The 25,356-nt window shown below is 58.0% G+C and overlaps 1 protein-coding gene across 1 annotated transcript in view; it reads left to right on the top strand.

Annotated features, from left to right (window-relative positions):
* Positions 1–1,727: 1,727 nt before the first annotated feature.
* Positions 1,728–25,356, top strand: part of HHIPL1 (HHIP like 1) — a 30,929-nt gene continuing 7,300 nt past the window's right edge. Inside the window, exons 1-7 of the mRNA XM_039252916.1 lie at positions 1,728–1,997; positions 9,803–10,449; positions 13,314–13,457; positions 15,614–15,942; positions 16,455–16,581; positions 20,038–20,183; positions 23,229–23,310. Coding sequence (XP_039108847.1) covers positions 1,728–1,997; positions 9,803–10,449; positions 13,314–13,457; positions 15,614–15,942; positions 16,455–16,581; positions 20,038–20,183; positions 23,229–23,310 — 1,745 coding nt within the window. The remainder of the gene's footprint in view (positions 1,998–9,802; positions 10,450–13,313; positions 13,458–15,613; positions 15,943–16,454; positions 16,582–20,037; positions 20,184–23,228; positions 23,311–25,356) is intronic.

Below are 25,356 nucleotides of genomic sequence, written 5' to 3'. Positions count from 1 at the left end.
GGGTCCTCTATCCCTCCCCCTGCTTACACTCTCTCCCTCTCAAAAATAGATAAACATAAAAAAAGAAAAAGAGAAAGAAAAGCCAGACACGTTGTCCCGGGTAACAGGAACTGAGGCAAACGCGCGGTGAGCATGAGGGTCTATGCTGATCTGGCAGGCGGTGCACTGTGGCTGTGGGAGGCTCGAAGCTCCCAATTCCTCTGCGGTCCTCTCTTCGTCTACACTGTGGTCTTTGCGATTCCCTAGGATCTTCCCCTTGGAAGGAGTGCGTGACGGTTACCATGCCGGAGCCCCGTTGAGGTGGTGGTAAGGAGTCGGGGAGGAGAAATGTTCTATAATCTTCCGTCCTTGGGCAGGGACATTCACCAGTGTTTCTCAGGTCCTCTGCATTCAGTAAGTCTCCAAGTGTAGAGGGGGTTGGGGTTGGGGACGCGCCATCCCCAGGGCGGATAAGGCTCTGGTAAAGCCTTTTTCCCTGGAGAGCAGGCCTTTGTTATGGAGATCGCTGTGGGTCCACACTTTCCACTGGGGAGATTTCTGGAGGTTCAGGGCAAACCACCGCCTCCTCCATTGGAGGGCCACCCTCCCTCCCCCCAGGAGCTCCTCAGCCTCACACCCCAGCACGCGGCCCCCAGCAGCTCCTCAAAATGACCCCTGAAGCCCTCCTACCTGAGCAGATAGAGACTGAGTCTCAGCTGAGACCCTGCATTTGCTTGTCTCTGCAGATTTGGGGGTGGCACTCGGCCCTGAGTCCTGACACCTCAGTTCCCTAATGGGTCTGAGAAAAGCCGATTGTTAGTTCAGCTTTTTTCTTATGGGCAGGACAGGAGCCACAACTTTCAGGCTCCTTCTCGGTCAGAGCAGAAACAGGCTTGGGATCTCGAGCACCTGCTGTCCATGAGAGGCTGGGGAGCCCTCCGTTCACTCGGGGCCTGTGTTCCCTCTTGGGTATAAGGGGACCCATAACCCCTGCCGGTGACACAGGGCAGAGGCGGGGCACGCGGCTGCCCAGAGCGCAAGGGGTTGGGGGGGAGGCCCAGCTGTCCCAGGCTGTAGGGGAATCTGCTGGCCCCGAGGGGAGACGGGGAAGAAGCCTGGGGTGAGGACCGCGGGTGGACTCTGGAGGCGGCCCATCCACCCTCCCCAACCCAGGCCTGGGTTTCACTTCTCCTTATGAGTCCCGGGCAGCACAGCCCGCCCTTCACGCTGCTTCACCCCCATTTTTAAGTGATTGGGTGAGAATCCCCAGCCCCTGGCTCCATCATGTCCCTCCCTGTCCCATGTCCCATGGCCCAGTCGGAGGCACCCCGGAGTCCCCGCACCTCCCGGCCTGAATAGCGCCCGGCGGAAGAGGGAAGCCCAGTCGGCACCTCGGGCCCCAAGAGGCCGGGCCACCAGCGCCCTGTATTTAGAAAGGCTCCCGGTCCAGGAGGAGTGGGGGATGGGGAGGGTGCCGCCGGAACAGCGCGAGCAGAGCTGGTGCCGGGTGCGGAGTTCCCAACCTCCAGGCCCTGCGGGGTGAGCCCGCCCCTGCCCCGCGGCCGCCCCGGGAGGGTCCGGGGAGGGTCCGGGCCGGAGGGAGGCGAGCGCTCAGGGCGCGGCCGGCAGCTCCCGGGGCGAGCGGGGCCGGGGTGCCCGCCCCCGCACCACCCCCGCCTCCTCCTCCCCTTCCCCTCCCCCTCCCCCTCCCCCTCCTCCGGGCCGGGGCGGAGCGGGGCGGCGGCGGCATGGCGGGCGGGCCGGCCGGGCCCGCGGCGCTGCTGGCGCTGCTGGCGCTGCGGGCGCTGGGGGCGGCGGGGCACCCGCAGTGCCTGGACTTCAGGCCGCCCTTCCGGCCGCCGCAGCCGCTGCGCTTCTGCGCGCAGTACTCGGCCTTCGGCTGCTGCGCCCCCGAGCAGGACGCGGCGCTGGCCCGCCGCTTCGCAGCGCTGGCTGCGCGCGTGGACGCCGCCGAGTGGGCCGCGTGCGCCGGCTACGCGCTCGACCTGCTGTGCCAGGTGAGCGGGCGCGCGGCGGGGCCCCGGCGGCCGGGCGGCGACCGAGGGGGGGCAGCGGGCTCTGGACCCGGCCGGGGCCCCCGGCGGAGTCTTGGGCGCGGCGCGGGGAGACGGGCTTTGCCATTCATTAGCCTCGTGACCTGGGCCTTCTCTGGGCCTCAGTTTCCCCTCGCGAAGCAAGGCGGGCGGACACGGCGATGTCATCACTTCCCTGGGAGTCTGGGAGCCCCTCTGCCCTGGGACCTCCTGGAGGCAGCCCCGAAGAGCCCCGCCCTTGTCAGGGCACCGGGATGGGCAGCCTTTGTCCCGCTCAGGGCGTCCCGCGGTGTCCCGGGGGAGGTGGGAGCTGCCCGCACCCGCAGGGGGCGTGGGCGACGCGCGGGACTTGGGCTGGGAGACGTCGCTCCCAGTGAGGGCCCCTCCCCCGCCCTGAGGACAGGTCTCAGAGCCCCGTCCCCTTCCTGGACCAGACGTGCCCGCTGCTCAGACCCTGCGAGAGGCGCCCTGCGACGCCCCTGGACTTCACGCCCCCACCTCGGTTCGCGGCGTGCGCTCTCCCTGGAGGCGCCCCCGCCTGGCAGAGGGTCCCTCGTCCTTTCAGACCACAGCCCTTCCGTGTCACCTCTCTGTCATCTCCCCTCTGGGGGCAGAGCCCCTACTTCCGCCAGCACAGGACTGTGCCTTAGAGGCTCGTGCGTGGGTCTGACTCCCGAGAGACTGGCCAGAACCCCTGGGGAAATGGAGTCAAGGCCAGGAAGCCCTTAGGCTGGCCCCGCCCACCATCCAGGCAGCGCGGAGGCTCAGGAAGGAAGGGTCCTGAAGGGGGCGGGGCGGGGAGGAGGGGGACACGGCGGGAGGCCTGGCTTGGAATCTGACTTCCTGGGTTGATCCTGGCCCTCCGACCCCTGGCTCTGTGACCCTGGACGGGTCACCACTGCACTTCCATTGCATCATCTTTAAAATAGGGGCAATCTTAGCGGTCCCTCCGAGTTGCCACACAGACAAAAGGGAACATACTCAGGGCTCAGTGGATGGTTCTGGTTGGATTTCTCCAGTGCCTCTTTGGCACCCACTGGCTTCCCAGCTCTAGGCAGGGACAGAGTGGGGCCCAGAGGCCGATTCAGGGAAAGCTCAGAGAGGCAGGGACTTGCCCAGTGGTCACACAGCTCAGTTACGGGCTCGTGGGCCACGCTCAGTGCCAATATGAGTGGGCCACCTGCATCAGAAATCAGAGGGCCATGGTGGGGGGTTTGAGGAAAGGGGCCCTGGGGAGCACCAGAATGCAAAGGAGGGGGACACCTGCCTATGGTGGTCACCGCTCAGTCCTTGTGCGGTCTGTGCGTTTCTGGGGAGCCAGAATGGTCTGCTCAAGCACCTCCCTCCCTCCCCAGCACGGGGGCTCTTTGGAACCAGGCCCTTCCCACCCCTGCTCTCCTAGCTGGACTCATGCATCCACTCCGCATTTGTTTCTTGAGCACCTACTACGTGCCAGGCTCAGCAGGGCAAGTAAGGTAGGCGGGTCCTAGGAGGAGGAAGGGAACGGTCAGCCCTGCTGACCCCCCTCCCCTCTTCCCAGGGGAATCTTCCCAGCATGGCTTGGCCTTGAGTCACCAGTGGGGGAATGGCCGCTAGCACTTTACCCCAGGCGTCTCTGAGAGTGACCTCATGTCTGGAGTGAACTTGGAGAGGGCAGTGGAGGTTGGATCACGGTTTCCCTGGTGGGGCCTCAAGGGAGGGCAGGAGAGTGCAGGATGGAGGACCGGGCTGTCTGTGAGCCAAGGCCACGTCTGCATTCAGCACCTCCTGATTTCCACCCTGGGGAGGTGGCCAAGGTGACTTATTTACAAGTTTCAGTCAATGACAGCATTCAGGCCTTCACATCTGCCTTAGGGAGCTGGACCCCAGACAGGAGAGAGGCCATGAAAACATGCTCGCTCCCACAGTCCCTTCTAGAACCTGCCCCCATCTGGTGCCCACAGCCCCTCCAGGTGCCCAGGATGGCTTCTTAGCTGGAGGGCGATCGTCCCTTCTGGCCCTTCAGACTCTTTCCTAGGGCTTTGCCCTCATCTGACTGATGCCTGTGTTGTCGAGAGGAGGAAAGAGAGCTTGTGACACGTGATGTTCCCCGGTTCCTAGTGTCCATATGAGAACTTCCTGTATAAACGAGATTGTCTGTCTCTGTAACCTGAAGTCTTCGAAGCCTGGTTTCTGATGGAAATCTGCATGAACATACTCTGCGAGTGCATGTGCTGGACAGATGTCTCCCCACAGCCTTTTAGGGGCTGGCCCTGTGCTGGGTGCTGGGCCCAGAGGCAGTTGGCAAGTCATAGGCCCCACCTCCAAAGTCCCCTTGTTCAGATCACGGGACAGACACATGGATACTTACCAGAATGCACAAAAGGGCTCTCAAGGGTGACTGGACACTACGGGGGATAGGGAGAAAGGCCACACTTTTCCCTGTAAAAGTCAGGGAAGGCTTCCTGGAAGAGGAAACATTGAGTTGCATCTTGATAGTTTATACCATTTGAGCATTTATTGAGCAACACATGCATCCTCTCATTTATTCCTACCAACACCCATGAGGTTGGAATTCCTTTTCCCTTTTACAGACGAAGACACAGGCACAGAGAGGCTGAGGAACTTGCCCGAGGTCTCACAGGGAATCGTAGATTCAGTCTCTAATGTGCTCTGGCTCCAAAGCCCTTCTCTTAATGACTTTGTCATATTGCCTGTTTTCTTGAAGCCCCACTGTGTGCTGGGCCCTGGGGCCCTGCCCTGGAAGGTCCCATAGTCTGTGGGGTGGGTGGACGTTCAAAGAGATAAGTCCTAGCCAGGCAGACCAGCTGAGCCGTCTCTGGCAATGAGGCGGTGACGGCCCAGGAGGAGAGCTCACCCCACGAGCTACGGAGTTACATTTCGGTGATGTGCATCTGAGATATGGACAGGGGGCTGTGGGAGCGTCCACGAGGGGCCAGGCTGGGGGAGTCGGGGCCCTGGGGGGATGGAGGAGCCAGAGGAGACTTTTCAGTGGGGCCTGGAGTCATGAGTAGGAGTTTGCCAGATGAGGAAATGGGAAAGGAAGGAATGCTCTGCCTGGAGAACACTGCGCGTGAAGGCCCGGCCGTCCTGAGCAACAGGGAGTGGACCTAAGAAACCCTTGGGACTCAGGACCATGAGCTGTGAGCAGTGGCCGCTGCACAGGGCGATTTCAGGGCAGCGAGGAGGGCAGGCCCTGGTGCAGTGTGATGCCCGATGGGCTCTCCGTGGGTTTTCCACTGCCTCTTCCACGGACCCTGCGAGGCTCGTTGCGCACGGTCCCTGCCGACAGCGACCACTGCAGCCTCCTGTCATGTCCTGCTTGTGGATCACTCTGGTCTGAGCGCCACAAAAGTATGTAGGCCTCGGGGCGCCTGGGTGGCTTAGTCGGTTAAGCGTCCGACTTTCGCTTCGGTCATGATCTCACGGTTCGTGGGTTCGAGTCCCGGGTCAGGCTCTGTGCTGACTGCCAGCTCAGAGCCTGGAGCCTGTTTCAGTCTGTGACTCCCTCTCTCTCTGACCCTCCCCTGCTCACGCTGTCTCTCTCTCTCTCTCTCTCTCCTAGAAATAAATAAAACATAAAAAAAAAAAAAAGTATGTAGGCTTCAAGTGAGGGCTCGCCAGGCCCGGGTCCGACGCGTGGACGCTGAACCTCCAGCCTGGCCCCCCGGATTCCCCATTGCTCCCCCTCTAGTTCTGGGCCGGGCTCTGGGGAGTGCAGGGCACTCCAATCGGCTTTCAGTAGCCTGTCCTGCTCCTCTTCGTGTCTCTGGAGCTGAGGACGGTGCCCGGCGCACAGTGTCCCGTAAACACTTGCCGATAGAAACACCACTGACTAATCCGGAAAGAGCACCAGTGTGGGCGTCAGGAGGGCTGGGGCGGAGCCGCGGCCTGACCGCTTCTTGGCACATGGTCTTCTCTGGGCCTCAGTTCCTCATCTATAGGACAGAAGTCACAGTGACCCTGCCTTGAAGAAATCAAAGGAGGAATGTGTGCAGCCGGACCCTCCCCCCCACCTCCCCTCCCCAGCTGCTGGGTGGACAGCTCCTACGAAGGAGGGCCCCCGGCAGCCGCGTGGGACAGGATGCCACCGGAGGCCCGGGCCTGGCTGTCTCACCCGCTGGCCGGCTAAGTGGGGACACGGGAAGCCCTGTGAGGCCCGGGACAGCGACTGACCGGAGACGTCCAAGCAGACGTCGCCAAGTGGCCCTTAGCCTGCAGTAGCAGGAGAGGTGCCAGGAGGTCAAGGCCATGGTGTGACCACGACGCTTCCACGGGAGGGACTCGCCCCTGGCCCAGAGCCTGAGCACACACCCACCAGGGCAGTCTGCCACCTGCTGGCCCTGGAGGCCTCCTGTGGGAACCCAGCCTGGCCCTGCCGGCGAGGAGGGGGGTGTGTGGCCGCGGAACAACCATCCCCTGAGGCCTGGAGGGTCGTGTCAGTGCAGACCTCGGCCTGCTGAGCCCACGGTGGGGCAGAGGGTAGAGGGTGCCAGGCACAGACAAACATAATTACCTCGGCTCAGGTCACGGGCTCTGACCCAAGGAGGTTCTTTTTTTTTTTTTTTTAAGTTTATTTATTTTGAGAGAAAGAGTCCCAAGCAGACTCTGCACTGTCAGCGCAGGGCCCGATGTGGGGCTCGAACCCACAAACCGAGAGAGATCATGACCTGAGCTGAGATCAAGAGTTGCATGGGGGCGGCACCCGGGTGGCTCAGTCGGTTGGGCTTCCGACATCAGCCCAGGTCATGATCTCACGGTTCGTGAGTTCGAGCCCCGCGTCGGGCTCTATGCTGACAGCTCAGAGCCTAGAGCCTGCTTCAGATTCTGTGTCTCCTTCTCTCTCTCTGACCCTCCCCTGTTCATGCTGTCTCTCTCTCTGTCAGAAATAAATTTTAAAAAACATGAAAAATTGAAGGAAAAAAAAAAGAGTTTCATAGGGCACCTGGGTGGCTTAGTTGGTTAAGCATCCAGCTTCAGCTCTGGGCATGATCCCATGGTTCGTGAGTTCAAGCCCTGCATCCGGGTCTCTGCTGTCAGCACAGAGCCCACTTCAGATCCTCTGTCTCCCTCTCTCTCTGCCCCTCCGTTCCCCCTACCCCAAATACATAAACATTAAAAAAAAAACAAAACTGAGTCACTTAATTGCCTGAGCCACCCAGGCATCCCCTGAGGGAGGTTTTCATAGAGCTTTGGAGCTGAGGCCTCTGCTCTGGGTGGGGGGTGGGGTTCACTTAACTAGGCTTTGGGGGTGGTAGCAGCCAGTGCACCCGGAAATGCCCCAGCTTCTCCCTGTCTCCCATCCTCCAACCCCAGTAGGTCAAATCCGGCCTTGGTTAGGGACTTCCTTCTCAGCCTCTTCTTTCCCGTCTGTACAATGGGACTGAGAACATACTCCTGGCACAGTCAGTTGCGTTGAGGGGGAAATGTGGATTCACCCAGCATGGCCCTGGTCCACAGTTGACCCCAATGCCCAGGGCTGTTATGGTTACCACTATTTCTCCAACAGCTGTGGCTGGTATTTAAGGAAGAATCGATTGCTGCTTTTAAGGGAAGGGCATGTCTGCCAAGGGAACAATGTGCGCTGAGGCTCGGAGGTGAAAATAGCAGAGAGTGTCAGGAAACTGAGGGGGGCAGGAGGCGGGAGCTGATGGCAAAGCTGCATCCGTGAGCGCTGGCTCTCAGGCTGGGGTTGGGGTGTGAAGTGAGGGATCCTCTCCGCTCTCGGGGGGCTGTGGGGGGGCTGCTGGAGGCCTGAAGCTGGGGAGAGGCCCCCTGGGGTTGGTCACCTCTCCCTGGGTTCCCAGAGAGCAGAGCCTGGGGCAGAGTTATGGGTTATTTCCTTCTTGGGGCGAGAGGACCCAGCGGCACGAGTGATGGGGGCCGGGCCAGGGGCTGCTGCTCGATGCTTGACCGAGTTCCAAGAAGCCATCCAAACTGCGAGTCGGGACCGTCTGCTGGGCAAGGAGGAGGGCAGAACACTTTGCCCATCAGCTCTGACTGCCCTGTATTCCAGATCATGCCCTGTGGGCCCTGAATGGGGTCTCCAGTGTCTCATCCGTGGTGGGGTCCTCGACAGGGGGCCAGGGAAGCCAGGGGCGGCTGATCCATCTGTCCCCAGGGGAGAGCTGCACTGGCACCCTGGCGGCAGAGGACCACCCAGGACCCTGCCCGAGGTGCCCGAGCAGTGGAGGAAGAGGGGTCCCGGGCCAGGGGCTGCACGGTGTGGGTGTTATCAACCTGTACGTGCACCAGCGGTGCTGGGGAGAGTGGGGGCGGCCCGAGGCCAAACCCAGACCCCTCTGTGCTGCCCAAATGGTACTGAATGACCCTGTGCCTCAGTCTCCCCATCTGTAACACTCTCTCCTTCATGGGCCCTTGTGAAGATGAAGCCAGTAATGGAGGTAGGAGCACCCAGTCACCGTTAAGGACTGGTTGGGTAAGTTAGTATCCAGCACATTCCCTACACATTCACTATGGGCTTGCTATGTGCTAGGTACTGTCTTAGGTTCCCGGACACACACTGACCAAGACACAGTTCCTGTCCTTGTAGGGGTGCCTGGTTGGCTCACTAAGTTAAGCGTCTGACCTCAGCTCAGGTCATGATCTTGCAGTTCGTGAGTTCGAGCCCCGAGTCGGGCTCTGTGCTGATAGCTTGGAGCCTGATCCTGCTTCGGATTCTGTGTCTCATTCTCTCTCTCTGCCCCTCCCCCACTCGTTCTCTGTCTCTGTCTCTCTTTCACTCAAAAATAAATAAAGATTAAAGATTCCTGTCCTTGTAGAATCTTTCCAAGGAAGACAGACAGTAAACATGCAAACGTTTTCATTTTTATCATGATACCAGATAATGGTAAGGTTTGTGATTCAGGGTGTTTTAATTTAGTTTTGTTTCGTTTTAAGTTTATTTATTTATTTTGAGAGAGAGAGAAAGCGTGTGTGGGGGAGGGAGAGAGAGAGGGAGTGAGAGAGAATCCCAAACAGTCTCCACACTGTCAATGCAGCGCCCCACGCGGGGCTGGAACTCAGGAACTGTGAGATCATGACCTGAGCTGAAGTCCGAAGGTTAACCGACTAAGCTACCCTGGGAGGTTGTTGGTTGTTTTTCTAAGCAGAGTCAGAGGTCAGACCGGGTTGGGGGGTGGCTGTGGGTCTGGGCAGATTTCTCTGAGGACGTGTCCCTTGAGCGGGGATCTAAATAAAGCGAAGGAGTAAGTCATGCAGATACAGGGCTGAGGCATCATATGAAAAGAGAAGTACCTAAAAATGCCTCAGGGGAGCCTTGGGGGCTCAGTCGGTTAAGCATCTGACTTTAGCTCTGGTCACGATCTCATGGTTCATGGGTTCGAGCCCCACTGTCGGGCTCTGCGCTGACAGCTCAGAGCCTGGAGCTGCTTCCGATTCTGTGTCTCCCTCTGTCTCTGCCCCTCCCCCACTTGTGCATTCTGTCTCTATCTCTGTCTCTCTCAAAATAAATAAACATTAAACAGATTTTTTAATACATTAAAAATCAGTGCCTCAGACCCTTTCTGGCACACAGTAGGTCCTCAAGGGCTGCTGCTGTTAGCAGTAGTAATATTGTCGTTATTTAGTCTAACAGAAGCAGCGTTGAGGCGAGAGAAAGAGGAAGAAGGTGAGGAGATACGAGGTTGCTGCGTGTTGCTGGACGGATGGGGGCCCATTTTACAGATCAGCAGCCTGAGGCCCTGGGGGGCGGGTAACAGACCTGGCACACAGCATCCCCCCCCCCCCCCCCCCCCCCCGTCCTGCAGGAGTGCTCGCCCTACGCCGCGCACCTGTACGACGCCGAGGACCCGGCCACGCCGCTGCGCACGGTGCCCGGGCTCTGCGAGGACTACTGCCGCGACCTGTGGCAGACGTGCCGGGGCCTGTTCCGCCACCTGTCGCCCGACCGCGAGCTCTGGGCCCTGGAGGGCAACCGCGCCAAGTTCTGCCGCCACCTGTCGCTGGACGACGCCGACTACTGCTTCCCGCGCCTGCTGGTCAACGAGAACCTCAACTCGGACCTGGGCCGCGTGCGCGCCGACGCGCGGGGCTGCCTGCAGCTGTGCCTGGAGGAGGCGGCCAACGGGCTGCGCAACCCCGTGGCCATGGTGCACGCGCGCGACGGCACCCACCGCTTCTTCGTGGCCGAGCAGGTGGGGCTGGTGTGGGCCTACCTGCCCGACCGCTCGCGGCTGGAGCGGCCCTTCCTGAACATCAGCCGCGCGGTGCTCACGTCGCCCTGGGAGGGCGACGAGCGCGGCTTCCTGGGCATGGCCCTGCACCCCGGCTTCCGGCTCAACGGCAAGCTCTACGTCTACTACTCGGTGGGGGTCGGCTTCGACGAGTGGATCCGCATCAGCGAGTTCAGGGTCTCCGCGGACGACGTGAACACCGTGGACCACAGCTCCGAGAGGTGGGTTCCCTGGGGGGCGGGGCTGAAATCGGCTGCCCCGCGCCCCGGGAATGCGCCGCTGCTGCGACAGGACCAATCCGCGGGGTGCACCTGCACTCGCTGCCAAATCCTCCGCCACACCCAGCGAGGAGGCTGGGCCCCATGTTCTGGGATGTTCTGGAGCCTCAGAATAGCGTCGCAAGATCATGTCCAGACTCCCACATCAGCCACTGCAGGTGGTTCATTCCATGCGATTCTCTTAAAGTCCAGTGAGACTCTCCCCATTTTGCAGGTGAGGAAGTGGAGGCTCGGAGCGGTAAAATGAGCTGCTAGGCCACACGGCTGGGAAGCGTCAGAGCTAGAATCCCCATGTGCCCCTCTCCTGAGCCCCACCTTCCACTTCTCCCCTCCCAACCCTCTGTCCCCCCTCCACCTCCCCCAGCAGGTTTATCTCCACCTTTCTTTTTTTTTTTTTTTTTAAGAAAAATGTTTAATGTTTTTTAAAAAATTTATTTCTGAGAGAGAGAGAGAGAGACAGCATGAGCAGGGGAGGGTCAGAGAGAGAGGGAGACACAGAATCCAAAGCAGGCTCCAGGCTCTGAACTGTCAGCACAGAGCCCGACCTGGGGGGATCTCACGAACCCATGAACCATGAGATCATGACCTGAGCCGAAGTCAGACGCTTAACCGAGTCACCCAGGCGCCCCTATCTCCACCTTTCAACACTAGCCTCCTGTCTGTGTGTTATCTATGGACACCCCCCCCCCGCCCCCACCATGTTCAAAACTGCTCTGACCTAGGGTGGCATGAGGGGCATATGCATCAGTCTGGGTCCAACAGGAAAATAAATCCTGTACCAGCTAATTCAGCGGCAAGATTTGATGCTGGGAATTAGCTACTCAGGCAACCTGGGGAAGAAGTGAGGCAACTCTGAGTTTACCAATTAGAGGAAGCTGCCTCCACCTCTCAGAAGGACAAAGTGAGAAGGTGGGGCCACTCAGTGGAAGATGAAAACACACAGTGGGCCTGGGCAGGGGAGTTGGGGCCATGGAGGAGGTACAGCTACTGCCAAGACATGGCCTGAGCAGAGAGAGAGAGAGAGAGAGAGAGGGAGAGAGATGGGGAGAAATACCCTGGCTTCTCCTTCCTCCCGCCCTCCAATCTCCTGCCAGTGCCTTCCATTGGCTGACCCTTTGTGGAGGCCAGCTGGCAAGGGAGCATGGGAAATGTAGTTTGCAGGATCGGAGTCTCTGAAGCAGAGAGCGGGGAGGGCCAGAGCCAGGACCGATCTGAGGCAAATAATGGCACATCATGTATTTCATAAAACTGTAAAATCTTGACATTGAAAGTATGAAAAGGAGAATGAATGAAATATGCTGGCTAATGTGAGGGCTAATGTAGGTCTTGTCAGGCTGCATTAATTTTGACTATGAGCATCCTGGCAGCCAGAGCAAAAGGAGAAAACGTAAGTCTCATGATCTTACATGAGGCTGTATAGCCAGTTCTCCAAGAGATACCAGGTTTCTCTCTTGCAGCAGACAGATGGATGGGACAGAATGGATGTGCTTCATTGGTGGCTTTTAGAAAGTGACTCTTGATAAAAACTGAAGGTGCGACATGCAATATACAGATGAACATATTTCAGAGTGAGTGTTCACTGAGAATCCTCTGGGGACCTATCAAGTACAAGCCTAGAACTTGACTCTCAGAGAGGGGGAAGTGGGCCTGGCTAGTTCAGGACGGGGCCAAGACCTCGGGGTCATCCTTGCCCAAGTCAACTGTCAGTCTCTGTTCCCAGGGCTGGGATCCCAGCGAGAGGCAGAGACCTGATGGTCTGAACTATCCTTTCCAGGGAGGACTTGGGGCTTTGTTTGGCTCACCACGTCATGTCAGTTGGCCTCCGTATGTTGGCCTCAGTGGAAGGTCTTGGATCTGAAGGTTTACAGCCCTGAACTCAAGTTACTTGACCTTGTTGTACCTTGGTTTTTCTTACCTGTATTAACAAAGGATTAGTAAGTCAGTGACCGATTCTGGAAAACCTAAGCAGACAGGGCGTTGGCTACAAAGGTATTAGGAGGCTCTGGAGAAGGAAAAGGGTGAAGATTAGCAACCGCAGGAAGCCAGAGGAACAGAAGGGAACGGTGCTTTGCTAAGTTTGCTGCTCCTGGTACATCCCAAGATGTCTGCGTGGAAACCCAAGAGTCCACACTCAGGAGCCACTGTTCCCATCCCTGCACCCACCACTTCCGGAAGCCAGGGAAGTGTGGCTTCTCCCTTCCTCTTGCCCCTCCACCCTCCGTTGGCAAACCCCAACCAGAAGCCAGCCAGCTGGCCGTGTAGTGGAGGGTTTTCTGCCGTGAGAGTAAATGAGGTTGCTGAGGGGTGAGTGTGTATGTGCTCAGCTACCCACATCAACCACCCACCTCCTTAGAAGTTATGGCACATAACAAATGAAGGGGTGTGGAGAAAGTGCTCGGCTTTAGTGGCTGGTGTGTGGGCAGCTATGATAAGGAAGAAACTAGCTGTGCCAGTGACCGGGTCAGCAGTGTTGCATAATTCTAACTGGGGAGCTAGCGGTGGGCAGCAGTGAGAAGACCGAGTTCCAACTCTGATCCCTATGGGCTGTGTGGCCCTGGGCAAGTTGCTCAGCCCCTCTGCGCCTCCAGTTCCTCGTCAGCACAATGGAGTGAATTATCCCCGCCCAGTCTACCAGATGGATCCTTCTAAAAATCACCTGCTATAAAATATATGACAAGTCTTTTCAACCGTGAAATGGCTTCTGAGAGAGAGAGGAGATTTTATTGCTGTGATCTCGTTTTGTGTTTTTGCTGAGGTTGGTGTTTTTAAGTTTGTTTGTTTGGTGGGGGTGGCTTATCTCCTTTTAGGATAATCCTGGAGATTGAAGAGCCAGCCTCCAACCACAATGGAGGCCAGCTGCTGTTTGGAGACGACGGGTACCTCTACATCTTCACTGGTGACGGCGGGATGGCCGGAGACCCCTTTGGAAAATTTGGAAATGCCCAAAACAAGTACGTTCCACTTGGGGCTGGCTGGTGGGTTGGTTTACATAGCTTCCTGGAGGAGGGGGTTTACTTCCTGGGCCACACGGCACAGGGCAGTAGAAAGGGCTTTGGGCCCCAGCTCAGTCTGCAGCTGGGGACCCCTGTCAAGTCGCTGCCTCTCGCCAGTTAGATGGGATAATAATAATCTCCAGGGGGAGGCTTGTCATGAGGAGTAACAGCGATCCTGTTTGTCGAGGGCGAGGCCCAGAAGCCACTTGTCACAGGTGCCCAATATATGATATCAGAGAGCCTCTGGGAAGATGGGATTTTATTGGAAGTCAGCACAGCCCTGCTTGAACTAGAGGAAAGAAAGAGGGCCTTCCAGGACCAGATGCGAGTGTGAGCTGGTTGGAGCAGGAATGTCTGGGAATGAGGGCTTCTGCCCCATGGGTCACCCACATATGGCCCGGAAACTGAGGCATAGTCTTGCTGTCACATATTAACTTCTTGGCTTGAGCAGATGGCCTGCCATTATTCTACTCCTTACACACACACACACACACACGCACACACGCATGCAGTGTAGATGAGGCTATCTAGGGCAGCCTCCTCCCTTCTCTTAGCTAAAATGACAAAACCTTCCTTAGCCCAGAAAGTAAAAATAGCGAGGGTGATGTTGATTACAGTAATTAAATGTTCATGATTTGTCACTTGCGCTTTCATACGTGACAGTGTAGGAGTCACTGAAGCTTTCTCGTGTTTGGGATGTGTTTAGAGATGTAGTTGGGAAAATAGAAATTAAGGATTTGTGGATAATTGGACAGAACTTAAAACATTATTTTGCAGCTATGAGTTTGGCCCCCTTCCGCGGCGAAGCCCGCTGCGCGGTGTGTGGCTTCAGAGCGTGATCCGTGGCTTGGTGCTGAGCGGGCTGGAGAGTGTGAGGGGCACTCCTTGGGGCAAAACCTAAAGCACCACAACAGGGGATTAAGGGTGGAGCATCTTTGGGTGGGAGCCTCTCACACGGTTGAAGAAGACACTTGGGAGATGCCTAATGGTGAGGGAGACGCTTGGGCAAGGGGAGGGCATGTGATGTATCAAATGTGCAAGCCGGGCAGTCCCGCTTTGGAAGGCAGCCTGGGGGCAGAGCGCCAGCGTGCTAACGGCGAGGAAGAGCGGTGTGGCAGGAAGATGCAGATGCAAAGGGAGCATTCTCCTCTGTGCACCTTCGAGCACATTGCAGGTTTCTGCAGATTCACAGGGTGAATGCAACCCACAAGCTACTCGCCCTGGGAGCCGCGTGGAGGTTAGGGCTTCTCTCCTGGTTTCCGTGGCTCTGGAGGGCGAGTCCTGAGTCCTTCTCACTCCAGAAGCCGATGTTGCTTGGTGCCGTGGGAGTGGCCTACCCTCCAGTCCACAGCTGCCCCCGGGATCTGGCACCTTGGAACCCGGGTGAGGGAGGGGTGGTGGGTGTGGAGTGTGGGGTGAACCGAACGGGCGCTCAGGCCTGCCTGGCTCTCGTTCGTGTGTGAGAGACAAAGCAAGAGCACCAGCGTCCCATTTTCCGCTGAGAGCTGCAGGGTTTTCGCTCCCGTTCCCTGAGCCCTGACCTGTACTCTTGTATGGTGCTCTTGACTTTGATTGCATCTATTACCCAGCGGTTACTGTGCTGGGTGTTGAAAGAAAACTGTAAATGAGTCATTTTTAGGAGTATTTTCACTCCCCCCCCCCCCCCCCCCCCCCCCCAGCCAGCAGGGAGGCAGGAAAGACAGGGAGCAGCTAATGCTAACGTTACAGTGAGGAGACAGGCGTGGGGAAGTTGGGCAGCGAGTGGCGGCAAAGAGCTTGGGTTTGTGTACTCCCGCCGCCTGGGCTGGACCCAGCTCTCCCTCTGCTAGCCGGGTGGCAAGTGGACACGTTATGTGGCCTTTCTGAGCCCAGGCGCGCCATCGGTAAAAGGGCATCGCAGTACTGCTCACCTTGAGCTGAGGCATCAGAGGGTACGTATGTGCGACGCTTCCCACGCGCAGCCTGGCACGCAGGGAGGTGCCAGATAAACGCCGAAATGAGTGAGTGAGGTTACCCAGCTGGTAAGCAGCTAAGGAGGACTTGAACCTGGGTCTGGTCCTGGCCTGGAGCTGGCCCCGCGCCCCGAGCCGCGCCCTCTCCCGCCCCGCCCGCAGGTCGGCGCTGCTGGGCAAGGTGCTGCGCATCGACGTGGACCGCAACGAGCGCGGCCCGCTCTACCGCATCCCGCGCGACAACCCGTTCGTGGGCGACCCCGCCGCGCGGCCCGAGGTCTACGCGCTGGGCGTGCGCAACATGTGGCGCTGCTCGTTCGACCGCGGCGACCCCGCCACCGGCGCCGGCCGCGGGCGGCTCTTCTGCGGAGACGTGGGCCAGAACAAGTTCGAGGAGGTGGACCTGGTGGAGCGCGGCCGCAACTACGGCTGGCGCGCGCGCGAAGGATTCGAGTGCTACGACCGCAAGCTGTGCGCCAACGCCTCCCTCGGTGACCGCCACCCCCCACCCCGGGGCCCTCCCCGCGCCCCCGGGGCCCACCTCCCCGGAGCCGCACCCCTGCCCCCGGCCACGGCTGTGCCCAGCGCCTCCCTTGTGCGCCCCACCCCTGCCCCGTGTCGCGTGGAGACCGCCCGCGTGCCCCGGGGACACTGATCCTGGATCTGTCCCCCGTCCCAGAGGGTGTGCGCCAGCGCATCTCTCCCTGACCAGCCGTACCCCATCCTGGATCTCCCCGAGCCTCTCCCTGCTTCCCAAAGCTCCTGGGCTGTCCTGGCTCTCCGCCCCAACCTCCCCATCCCCCTCTCCCTCCCCCGCACCCCTGCACACGCAAGCTCGCCTCCCTGCTTTACCCGAGCTGCGAGGGGCCCCAACTGAAGCCTTCCTGGTGACCTCCCACCCCCTTGCCCTTCCGGACTCAGACCACCTACCGAGCTTCATTGTGGGGGAGGCTGGCCCCCGGTGAACCCACATGCTCATCCCCAGTTTCCGTCCCCTCTGCAGATGATGTGCTGCCGATATTCGCCTACCCGCACAAACTGGGCAAATCGGTCACGGGAGGCTATGTGTACCGGGGCTGTGAGTACCCCAACCTGAACGGCCTCTACATTTTCGGCGATTTTATGAGTGGGTAAGTGGCCCGTGGGCTCCCGTGCCAAAGCAGCCCCCTGCCCTGAGTGTCTCTGGCCGCTGCCGCGACTTTGTGTATAAAGCGGAGAGCGCAGGTGCGCGTGCAGGTGCGCGTGTGCAGGTGCGTCCTCCATACAGCTGCTGTCTGACCGGGTCCTCCAAGTGCCAGGCAAGCAGTCTCTTCCTCTGGCAGGAAGTGTGGAGTCTCAGCTCTGGAGACACCCTAACCAGCCCCCTTTTCTCCTGATATTCGTCCTGAGCCTTGCTGGCTGCCTCAAGCACCACCCCGAGGGCACAGCTCACCACGAGAGAGAGAGAGAGAGAGAGAGAGAGAGAGAGAGAGAGAGAACGCTTGGTTAGTGCAGACCCATCGTCTTCCCCCCCACCTGACATTCCTGGGCTCCAGGCCTGACCACCGGGAAGGCCGGGAAGGCCAGACGGCTGAGGTGGAATGTGGGGGGGGGAGGGGACATGAACAACTTCCGTGACAGACTCCTGGCTGCTTCTTGGGTTTTTAATCTTTTATTTATTTCTGAGAGAGAGAGACAGCATGAGCAGGGGAGGGGCAGAGAGAGAGGGAGATACAGAATCTGAAACAGGCTCCAGGCTCTGAGCTGTCAGCACAGAGCCCGATGCGGGGCTCGAGCCCCCGAACCATGAGATAATGACCTGAGCCAAAGCTGGACGCTTAACCGACTGAGCCACCTAGGTGCCCCAGGGGCCCCCTGGCTTCTGAGGAAACCTGGCCCTGTCGCTGCACCAACTGACTGGGGCTCCGGGGAGTGGTGATCCAGAAGAGGCCAGAGAGGTCATTCTGCTGGGGTGGAGAGGATGGGGTCCAGCCAGGGTCTGGCCAGTCCCCACGCTCTGTGGCAGGGTCACCTCACTCACTGAGACCCTAAAGGGTATATGTGTGTGTGTGTGTGTGTGTGTGTCTGTGTGTCTGTGTGTGTCTGTGTGTGTTTGCATGGGGTGAGGGTTGGGACATACCAGGTTTTGGAGGGAGAAAAGAGAGCATACCTCCTAGGCCTGCTGTGGGTCAGACGCTTTCCCGAGGAGAGCCATGACCACCTCATCCTCCCATTGTACAGAGAAGAAAACTGAGGACCACGGAGCCCCAAGGAAGACATATACCTGGCACGAGGCTTAAAAGTGCTGTTGGGGGAGGGGGGTGCCTGGCTCAGTTAAGAGGGATATGTAGCTCTTGATCTTGGGGATGTGAGTTTGAGCCCCACATCAAATGGGGTTTGAGCCCCATTTAAAGCAGAGATTGCTTTAAAAAATAAACAGGGCGCCTGGGTGGCTCAGTCGGTTAAATGGCTAACTCTTGGTTTCGACTCAGGTCATGATCTCGTAGGTCATGAGTTTGAGCCCCAAGTCTGGCTCCACAGTGACAGTGCAGAGCCTGCTTGGGATTCTCTCTTTCTCCCTCTTTCTCTGTCCCTCCCTAACTCTTACATGCACTCTCTCTCTCTTTCTCAAAATATACACTTAAACATTTAAATACATAAGTAAAGATTTTGAAAAAAATAATTTCTTTAACTTTATCTTATTTTTAAGTAATATCTACCCCCAGTGTGGGGCTCGAACTCACAACCCGGCGATCAAGAGTGGCATGCTCTACAGAAAGACCTAGCCAGGCACCCCAAGTAAAGCTTTTGTTTAATGCAGGTAGAGATTACTTAAGAATAAGATCTTTTTTTAATGAAAAATTATGTATTTATTTTAGTTTTTTAAAATGTTTATTTATTTTGAGAGAGAGAGACAGAGACAGAGCACGAGTGGGGGAGGGGCAGAGAGAGAGGGAGACTTAGAATCCAAAGCAGGCTCCAGGCTCCGAGCTGTCAGCACAGAGCCCCACATGGGGCTCGAACTCATGAATGGGGAGATCATGACTTGAGCCAAAGTCAGACGCTTAATCGACTGAGCCACCCAGGTACCCCTTATTTATTTTTTAGATAGATTCAGTACATGCATGCATGATCAGGAGTGGGGCAGAGGGAGAGACAGAAGGAGAGAGAATCCTAGGCAGCCTCCACACTCAGATCCGAGCCTGACGCAGGGCTTGATCCTGCCACTCTGGGATCATGACTGACCTGAGCCAAAGTCAGAGTTGGACACTGTATTGACTGAGCCATCCAGGTGCCCCAAGAATAAAATCTTAAGGAAAAAAAAAAGCATTGCTGAGATGGCTTTGGTCTGATCCTGGCCAGCTTATTAGCTGTGTGGCCTTGAGCCAGTTATTTCATCTCTCTGTGCTTCAGTTTCCCCATCTGTAAAATGGAGACGATAATAGTACTTGCTTCCCAGGGTTTGAGGACCGAATCACTTAATATACATACAGCACTTAGAATCCAGTATGCGCTCACTGTCTGGCGGCTCTTAATTATTCCCACCCCAGGCTCTGCATACGGGGGCAGCTCAACAGGGTTCCCCAGAAGTAGAAATAAAGAAATAAGGAAGCCTGAGGATGGCCAGAGAATTCTCATCTCTTGCAGGCTGCTGAGGCGAGGTTGGTTTCTGTCAGCCCCCACACTGACCTTGACCCAGGCCTCTGGAGTCTGGATCCTCCCCAAGCTCCGCCCCTTCCCTAGGGTCCGCCTCTGCCGCTCAGCTTTCTTCTCTGGAAACGGGTCTGGACGAAGCCTCTGTTTCTATGTCTGATTCTCCATTCTCCCTTTTCCTGGCCCCCATGAGAACCCAAGTCTCTTGGCCACACACATTCAACGAATTTTGCCCGCCTTTCCCAAGCCCTTCTGCTGCACCGGGGGTCCGCCCACTCTAGTCCAGCCTCAGGCAGCCTGTGCGCAGTGCTGGGGGAGCCCAGTGCAGGGGCAGTCAGGAGGGCTTCCCAGAGGAGGGTCCGTCCAAGCTGGTGATGGACGGAAGGAGACGGGAGTAAGGGGCAAGATCAGCATATTCTGAAGACACCCAAGCATCTCCGAAGTGGAGGCAGCTCCGGAGAATAGACAGACTTCTGGCCCCCAGCCTTGGAGGATTCTGAGGCTCCTGACTGCCTCCTGTAGGTCAGTGGGTGGGGCTGAGCTGAGGGGGCGCAGGGGACAGGCTGGTCTCCTTCCCTTGCCCTTTCCTGGTGCATAGGAGGTGCCCAGTGAGGAATGCAGCAGGGCCTGCTTTATGGGAGCACCAGATCCTAACGGCCAGGCCATCAGGGAGCGTCGAGGGCCAGCTTTGTGGATGTGCGGCTGTGCCGATGCACAGACCTCGTGCTCACAAGGGCCCGCCCTTGACCGCACAGTGGCTAAGTTCCGCTCACTATATCGAAATACTTGGTAGTTTTTGAACAAGGGGGCCCTGTATGCTCATTTTACATGGGATCCTGCAAATGAGGTGCAGTCCCGGCTGCATGAATAATACGCATGGATGGAGGGACCATGGGTTGGCTTCCCCCGGGCAGCGTGCCGGCCAGGACCCCACAGCGTATCCTTCTTTGCAGGCGTCTGATGTCCCTCCGAGAGAACCTGGAGACGGGCCAGTGGCACTACAGCGAGATCTGCATGGGTCGCGGCCAGACCTGCGCGTTCCCAGGCCTCATTAACAATTACCACCCACATATCATCTCCTTTGCAGAGGATGAGGCCGGTGAGCACTCCTGAGGCCCTGAGGCTGCTCTGTCCAGGCGGCCTGCCCGGGATGGATCCCCCCCACCCCTCCCCCAGCCCCCGTGGGTCCTCTGGGCCTGGGATTCCAGGGATGGGGTCTCAGGCCTGAAATCCCCCTAAGGCTGGGGAGCGGGAGTACAGGCCTGAGACCTTGCTGGGGCTTCGGCCCCCACCAGCCTGAGCTCCTGTCTCCTCATCTGGAAGATTGCAATATGTCCCTGCCCCCCCGCCCCCCATCTCCCTGCAAGGCTGCTTCTAGGCCGCCAATGATGATGCAGATTGAGGACACCAGGAAAGGGTTTATGATGGTGGAAGTGCAGGCTGGCGGGGGAAGAGCGTGTCCCAGACCCCCACCACCCTGGGTTCGTGAAGCCCCAAGCAATCTGGCCTATGAAATTAAGCCACATAGTCCTCAGAAAGTGGGTAGACACCACCCTCTGGCACACCCTTTTGCTGCCATACTTGTTAGTGGGTTCCCATTCAGGCTCTTGCATTTTCGATGCAAGGCACAGGGAGGGAGGGGAGAGGATGAGGGGCCCTGGAGGCTCAATCCTGCTCCAGCCTCCTGCCTTTGTCCTTGGCCCCCATTGTCCCTGGACAAAAGCCGAGGGGCCCCCAGTGGGGCCTGGGGGGGGGGATGCTGGGCAGAGTTGCTAGGCAACGCCCACCCTGGGACCTTTGGAGGGGTATCCCCTGCGGGGCCCAGTGCCCAGAGCCCCCAGGCCTAAGTCTGGGAAACCTTTATTGGATGACACCCGTCACAGTCTAAATTTCAAAAGGGCAGCCCCAGCCCCCCCTGCCCCCCCAAACCCACTGGGCCTTGAAAGCCTTTTTCTTTTGGTCAGTAGGGGGTTAATGTGTTTTGGAAGGAGGGGCGCCCTTCCCCCACCAGGACCAGGGCTTGGAAGGTGCAATTCCCAAGGGGCCCTTGTTCAGCCCTCTGAGTGACATCAAGTAACGGATGGCCAGGAGGAGGCTCGAAACCACACAGCCCAGGGATAGCACACTGGTGACCTCAGGCCGGCGACCCCCAACCGCTTCCGCCCCCCAAGGCTCAGAGCCCCGGGGTCTAATGCAGACAGTCCTTCCCCAGCTCCAGCCTCAGGCCCCAGCTCCGGGCCCCAGCTCCTACCTGTCCAGTCGTTTTTTCTGACACTTGCAAACTGCAAACAAGGACCTCTGCTGGCTTGGTGTCCTCCAGGGATGGTCCACACAGCAGAGAGAAGCAGGCAGTGTGGCCCTGGCTAGGGCTCTGCAGTGCCAGTGGGGGGCAGTGGCTCCCAGCACGCGAGGCTTATAGGCCAAGCAGAGTGCCTGGTCCAAGCCTATTGCTTCACAGAGGTGGGGTTGGGGGGACGGTACCCGACCTGGCCCCTGAAGGCCTCCCGCGGCCTTGAGCTTGAGCTTGGTCAGCCAAAGGAAGACCGGCCATGGAAAAGGGAATTCCAGGAGGAGGGAGCAGCATATGCTAGATGGCTTGCGTCACTCCCGGGCCCTGGAGAGTAGGTACGAGGGCTGCACAGCCAGGGAGGAGATGGGCTCCCGGAGGCCTCTCTTCAGAAAGAGGTCCAGAGACGGAAGTCATAGCTCAAGGCTGCACAGCAAATCCATGCCTGTGACATGGGTTCTCCAGCAGGGGCTGTCTTCCTGGGGTTGCATCATCACCTTGGGGACCTGTTAAGCACCCCCCAACCCCTCCAAAGCAGGGCTGGAGCTTCTGGAGGGGGGTCAGAGGCCATTGAGCTCTCAGCATCCTGACCTCCCTCAGCCCCAGGCTCCCCACCACAGCTGGGTCTACCCCACTTACACGAGTTCCCCACCCCTCCCCCAAGCTTCTTCTGCTTTGTGGAATTCTCTGGGATTCTTGGGCCTTGATTCTCAGACCCCACCCCCATGCAGCCCTCCTTGACTGCACCAGTCCCCACAAACATGCCCTCCTCTGAGTTCTCACCTCTCTGTCCATCTTAGCCTTTCCTTGGGGACTGCCCCCACCCGTGGGAGAACTCTTTGCTGTCCTTTTACAAAGACAGAACTATTAACATGGCCAGGCTGTCACATTGAATCCCACCTGGCCTGTGTCTGGGCCTCCCAGGCACCAAGCGTCCTACGGTGATGAGGGCTCTGGGGCAGCAGACATTCCTGAGTTCCAGGCCGGCTTAACCACTCCCCAGCTGTGTGACTCTGGACAAATCACTTAAACTCTCTGAGCCTTTCATTTTCTCATCTGTAAGATGGGGACGTTTCCTGGGCCTTGGTTCCTCTGGCAGCAAGAATCAGGGGGCGGGATGAGGGTGAGGAGAGAGAGAATTCATTCACTCAGAGTATCCAGGTGCTCATAACTCTCAGGGGCTCTGAGAGGGCACAGAGACTGAGGCTCCAAGTGGGGCTGTCCTAGAGCTACAAGTACGCATGTGGGGCTAAGCGCGGGGGCTGGGGTTCAGACTAGAGACCCCCAAGCGTGGGCTCTTCTGCCCCCGGGAGGTGCTTGCTGGTCCGTGGAGAGACTCTGGCCTCAAGGACTTGGCGGGACCTGGATCCTGGAGGATGACAGTGATAGCAACAGTGACAGCAGCTAATATCGATTGAGCATTTAGTCTGTGCTCTTTTAACCCTCATTACGGCCCTAGGAGGCATCCCGCATCGGGGATCAGGAAGCTGGGGCTCAAAGAGCCACATGTGCCAACAGTGGGCAGGGAGCAGTTGGCTGGGGAGCTGGGCTGTGGCCCCTCACTTGTACCCAGGCACGTGGGTGCTGAGCATGAAGCCCGGTGGGGACCAGGGTGCAGCTGGGTCCCCAGAAAGGAGGCAAGAAGGTGGGTAGGTCGAGCAGGCAGCCCGGGAGACTGCTGGAGACTTCCCTTTCTCGGCCTCTGGCTCCTGCAGACCGAGAACGCCCCTGGCACGGCTCTCTGGGGTTGGGGTCTCTGTCAGATCTGGCAGGGGAGGGGGAATGGGGGTGGGTGGGGTGCTGGTCGGGATCTATCCTAGTCCTTGTTTTCACCCCTTGCCTGGTTTCTCGCCCAAGGGGAGCTGTACTTCATGTCAACAGGCGTGCCAAGCGCCGCAGCGGCCGCTGGGGTTGTCTACAAAGTGATTGATCCCTCCAGGTGAGCCCCGCCCACGGCACTGCCTGGGCTCCTGCTGTCCTGCTGGGGGGAGGGGGAAGGGGGAAGGAGGGGGAGGGGTGGGGGGAGGGGGGTCCTCGCCTCCGTTGCCTTGTTTTCCCCTCCACCACCTGCTCAGGGAGGATATCACTCAGAGCCCCATTTTTCAGAAGGGAACACTGAGACCCAGAGAAGGGAAGTGACTGTCCAAGCCCATAGTGCTGGTGAGGGGCAGACCCAGGACTCAAAACCGGGTATGCCATCTCATATCTAGCTCTGCTCACGGGAGAAGGCGGCCAAGGATGCCCCCCGGGGCAGATAAGCATGGGCTTGGTTTGGCTTTCTGGCCTGCTCCCCGCCCCACCCCTGTCCTTTCTCCTCTCCGACATGCCCCTCACTCCTCATTTCCTGGGCCAGCCCATCCCCTGCACCAGCCGACAGCCCCCAGCCCCTGACTTGCCTCTGAGACACCCTGATGCCCGCCTGTCCCCACCTCAAGGCTGATCTCCCACCTTCCCCCTGGCTGCTGTGTGGAACATGCTGGAGCTTTCACAACACCTCCCTGACCCTCTCCCTGCCCATCTCCATCCACTTTGCTTCTACATGTAAAGCCACTGATTTGGTGCCAGGCGGTGTTCTGGCTTCTTCCACGTGAGACTCGTTGATGTCGCAGATGCTTAGTTTACAGAGATAGAAGTCATGTAAAGTCAAGTGACCCGGTCCAGCCAGAGCCAGAGGTGGGGCTGAGAGGGGGCATCTGGCTCCAGAGCCCTGCCCTGCCCCCTCAGCTTGAGCCTTAGGCCTCCCTGCCTCCACGGAGCCTTTTCCCTCCTGGACTGGTCCTGTGCACTCCTCGGCTCTCACCACTCAGACCCCTCGTCTGTACTCTCTGCCTCACATGCTCCTGAAGCACCTGCTCACTTCTGGCAATCATCCTGACACGGACAGTTGCCCTGACCTTTGAAACACGCTGGTTTTGGAAGAATCCTGAAAACATCATCACACTTAAAAAAAAAAGAATTTTAAAAACTCAGCGTAGACTTAGATGTGCAGACAGTTTGCAAAGATAGTTTGGAATTTCCCTCGCCTGACGTCCTCTGTCCCAAAAATCCCGCATCTTCGGGGTCACAGGGCATGAACAGATACTGGTCCATTGCTATTACTTAAAGGATTTCTCTGGGTTTCCTCTGCCGGCCTTTTTCCGCTCCAGGATCCTTTCCAGAGGCCACGTTACATTCAGCCATCCTGTCTCATGGCTTCAGCTGGTCTGTGACAGCCTCTTAGACATTCCGTGGTGACCACACTTTTGTTTTTTTTCCTAAACACAAATCTGTTTGTTACCGACATCATTATTTACCAGGAAACACAGAAACACTCCCTCCTGTCTTCCCTCCTTTCCATTTTCCCCAGGTCTCCTCCGGCTTTCCCCTTCTCCACCGGTCTCTCTGCCGGTGCCAGGATTCACATCCACGCAGAGGAGCACACACAAACTTTGCATTTCTCTTTGTTCTCTCTGTTTTTCTCCCTGTTTCGTACACACATCGCCACCGGGGAACACCACTCTCCAAAGGATCGTTTTTAATGGCTGTGTAATTTGCTGTTGAGTCCCTGTGCCATCATTATCTTACCCATTCCTTGGCCGTTTAGTTTATTTCCTCTTTCTTTCTTTTCTTTCTTTCTTTCTTTCTTTCTTTCTTTCTTTCTTTCTTTCTTTCTTTCTTTCTTTCTTTCTTTCTTTCTTTCTTTCTTTTGACAGAGTGCTGCTCTAAGGGAATATCACATACATGGAGCATGTAATTCATGCCAGAGGCTCTGCCTCAGACCCGTCCTCTGCTTTGGCCACGCGGCTCATTTTCCTTCCCTTCTGGCTTCTTCTCCTGACGGAGATGCCCAGTGGCTGAGGGAGGTCTCCTGTTCTGGGTCTCCTGGAGTCGGGGAACCAGAAACAGGCTAGACTCCCTCCCTTCCCTCCCTCTCCCTCGTTTCTTTTGTGTTTCTCTGATGGAATGCATGTCTGCCTTTGCAACAACACCTTACTGCATGGAGGCT

Source organism: Hyaena hyaena, unplaced genomic scaffold, assembly GCF_003009895.1.
Source record: "Hyaena hyaena isolate Hyena2069 unplaced genomic scaffold, ASM300989v1 scaffold_427, whole genome shotgun sequence".
Classification (NCBI taxonomy): domain Eukaryota; kingdom Metazoa; phylum Chordata; class Mammalia; order Carnivora; family Hyaenidae; genus Hyaena; species Hyaena hyaena.
This window is presented reverse-complemented; position numbering and strand designations above follow the sequence as displayed.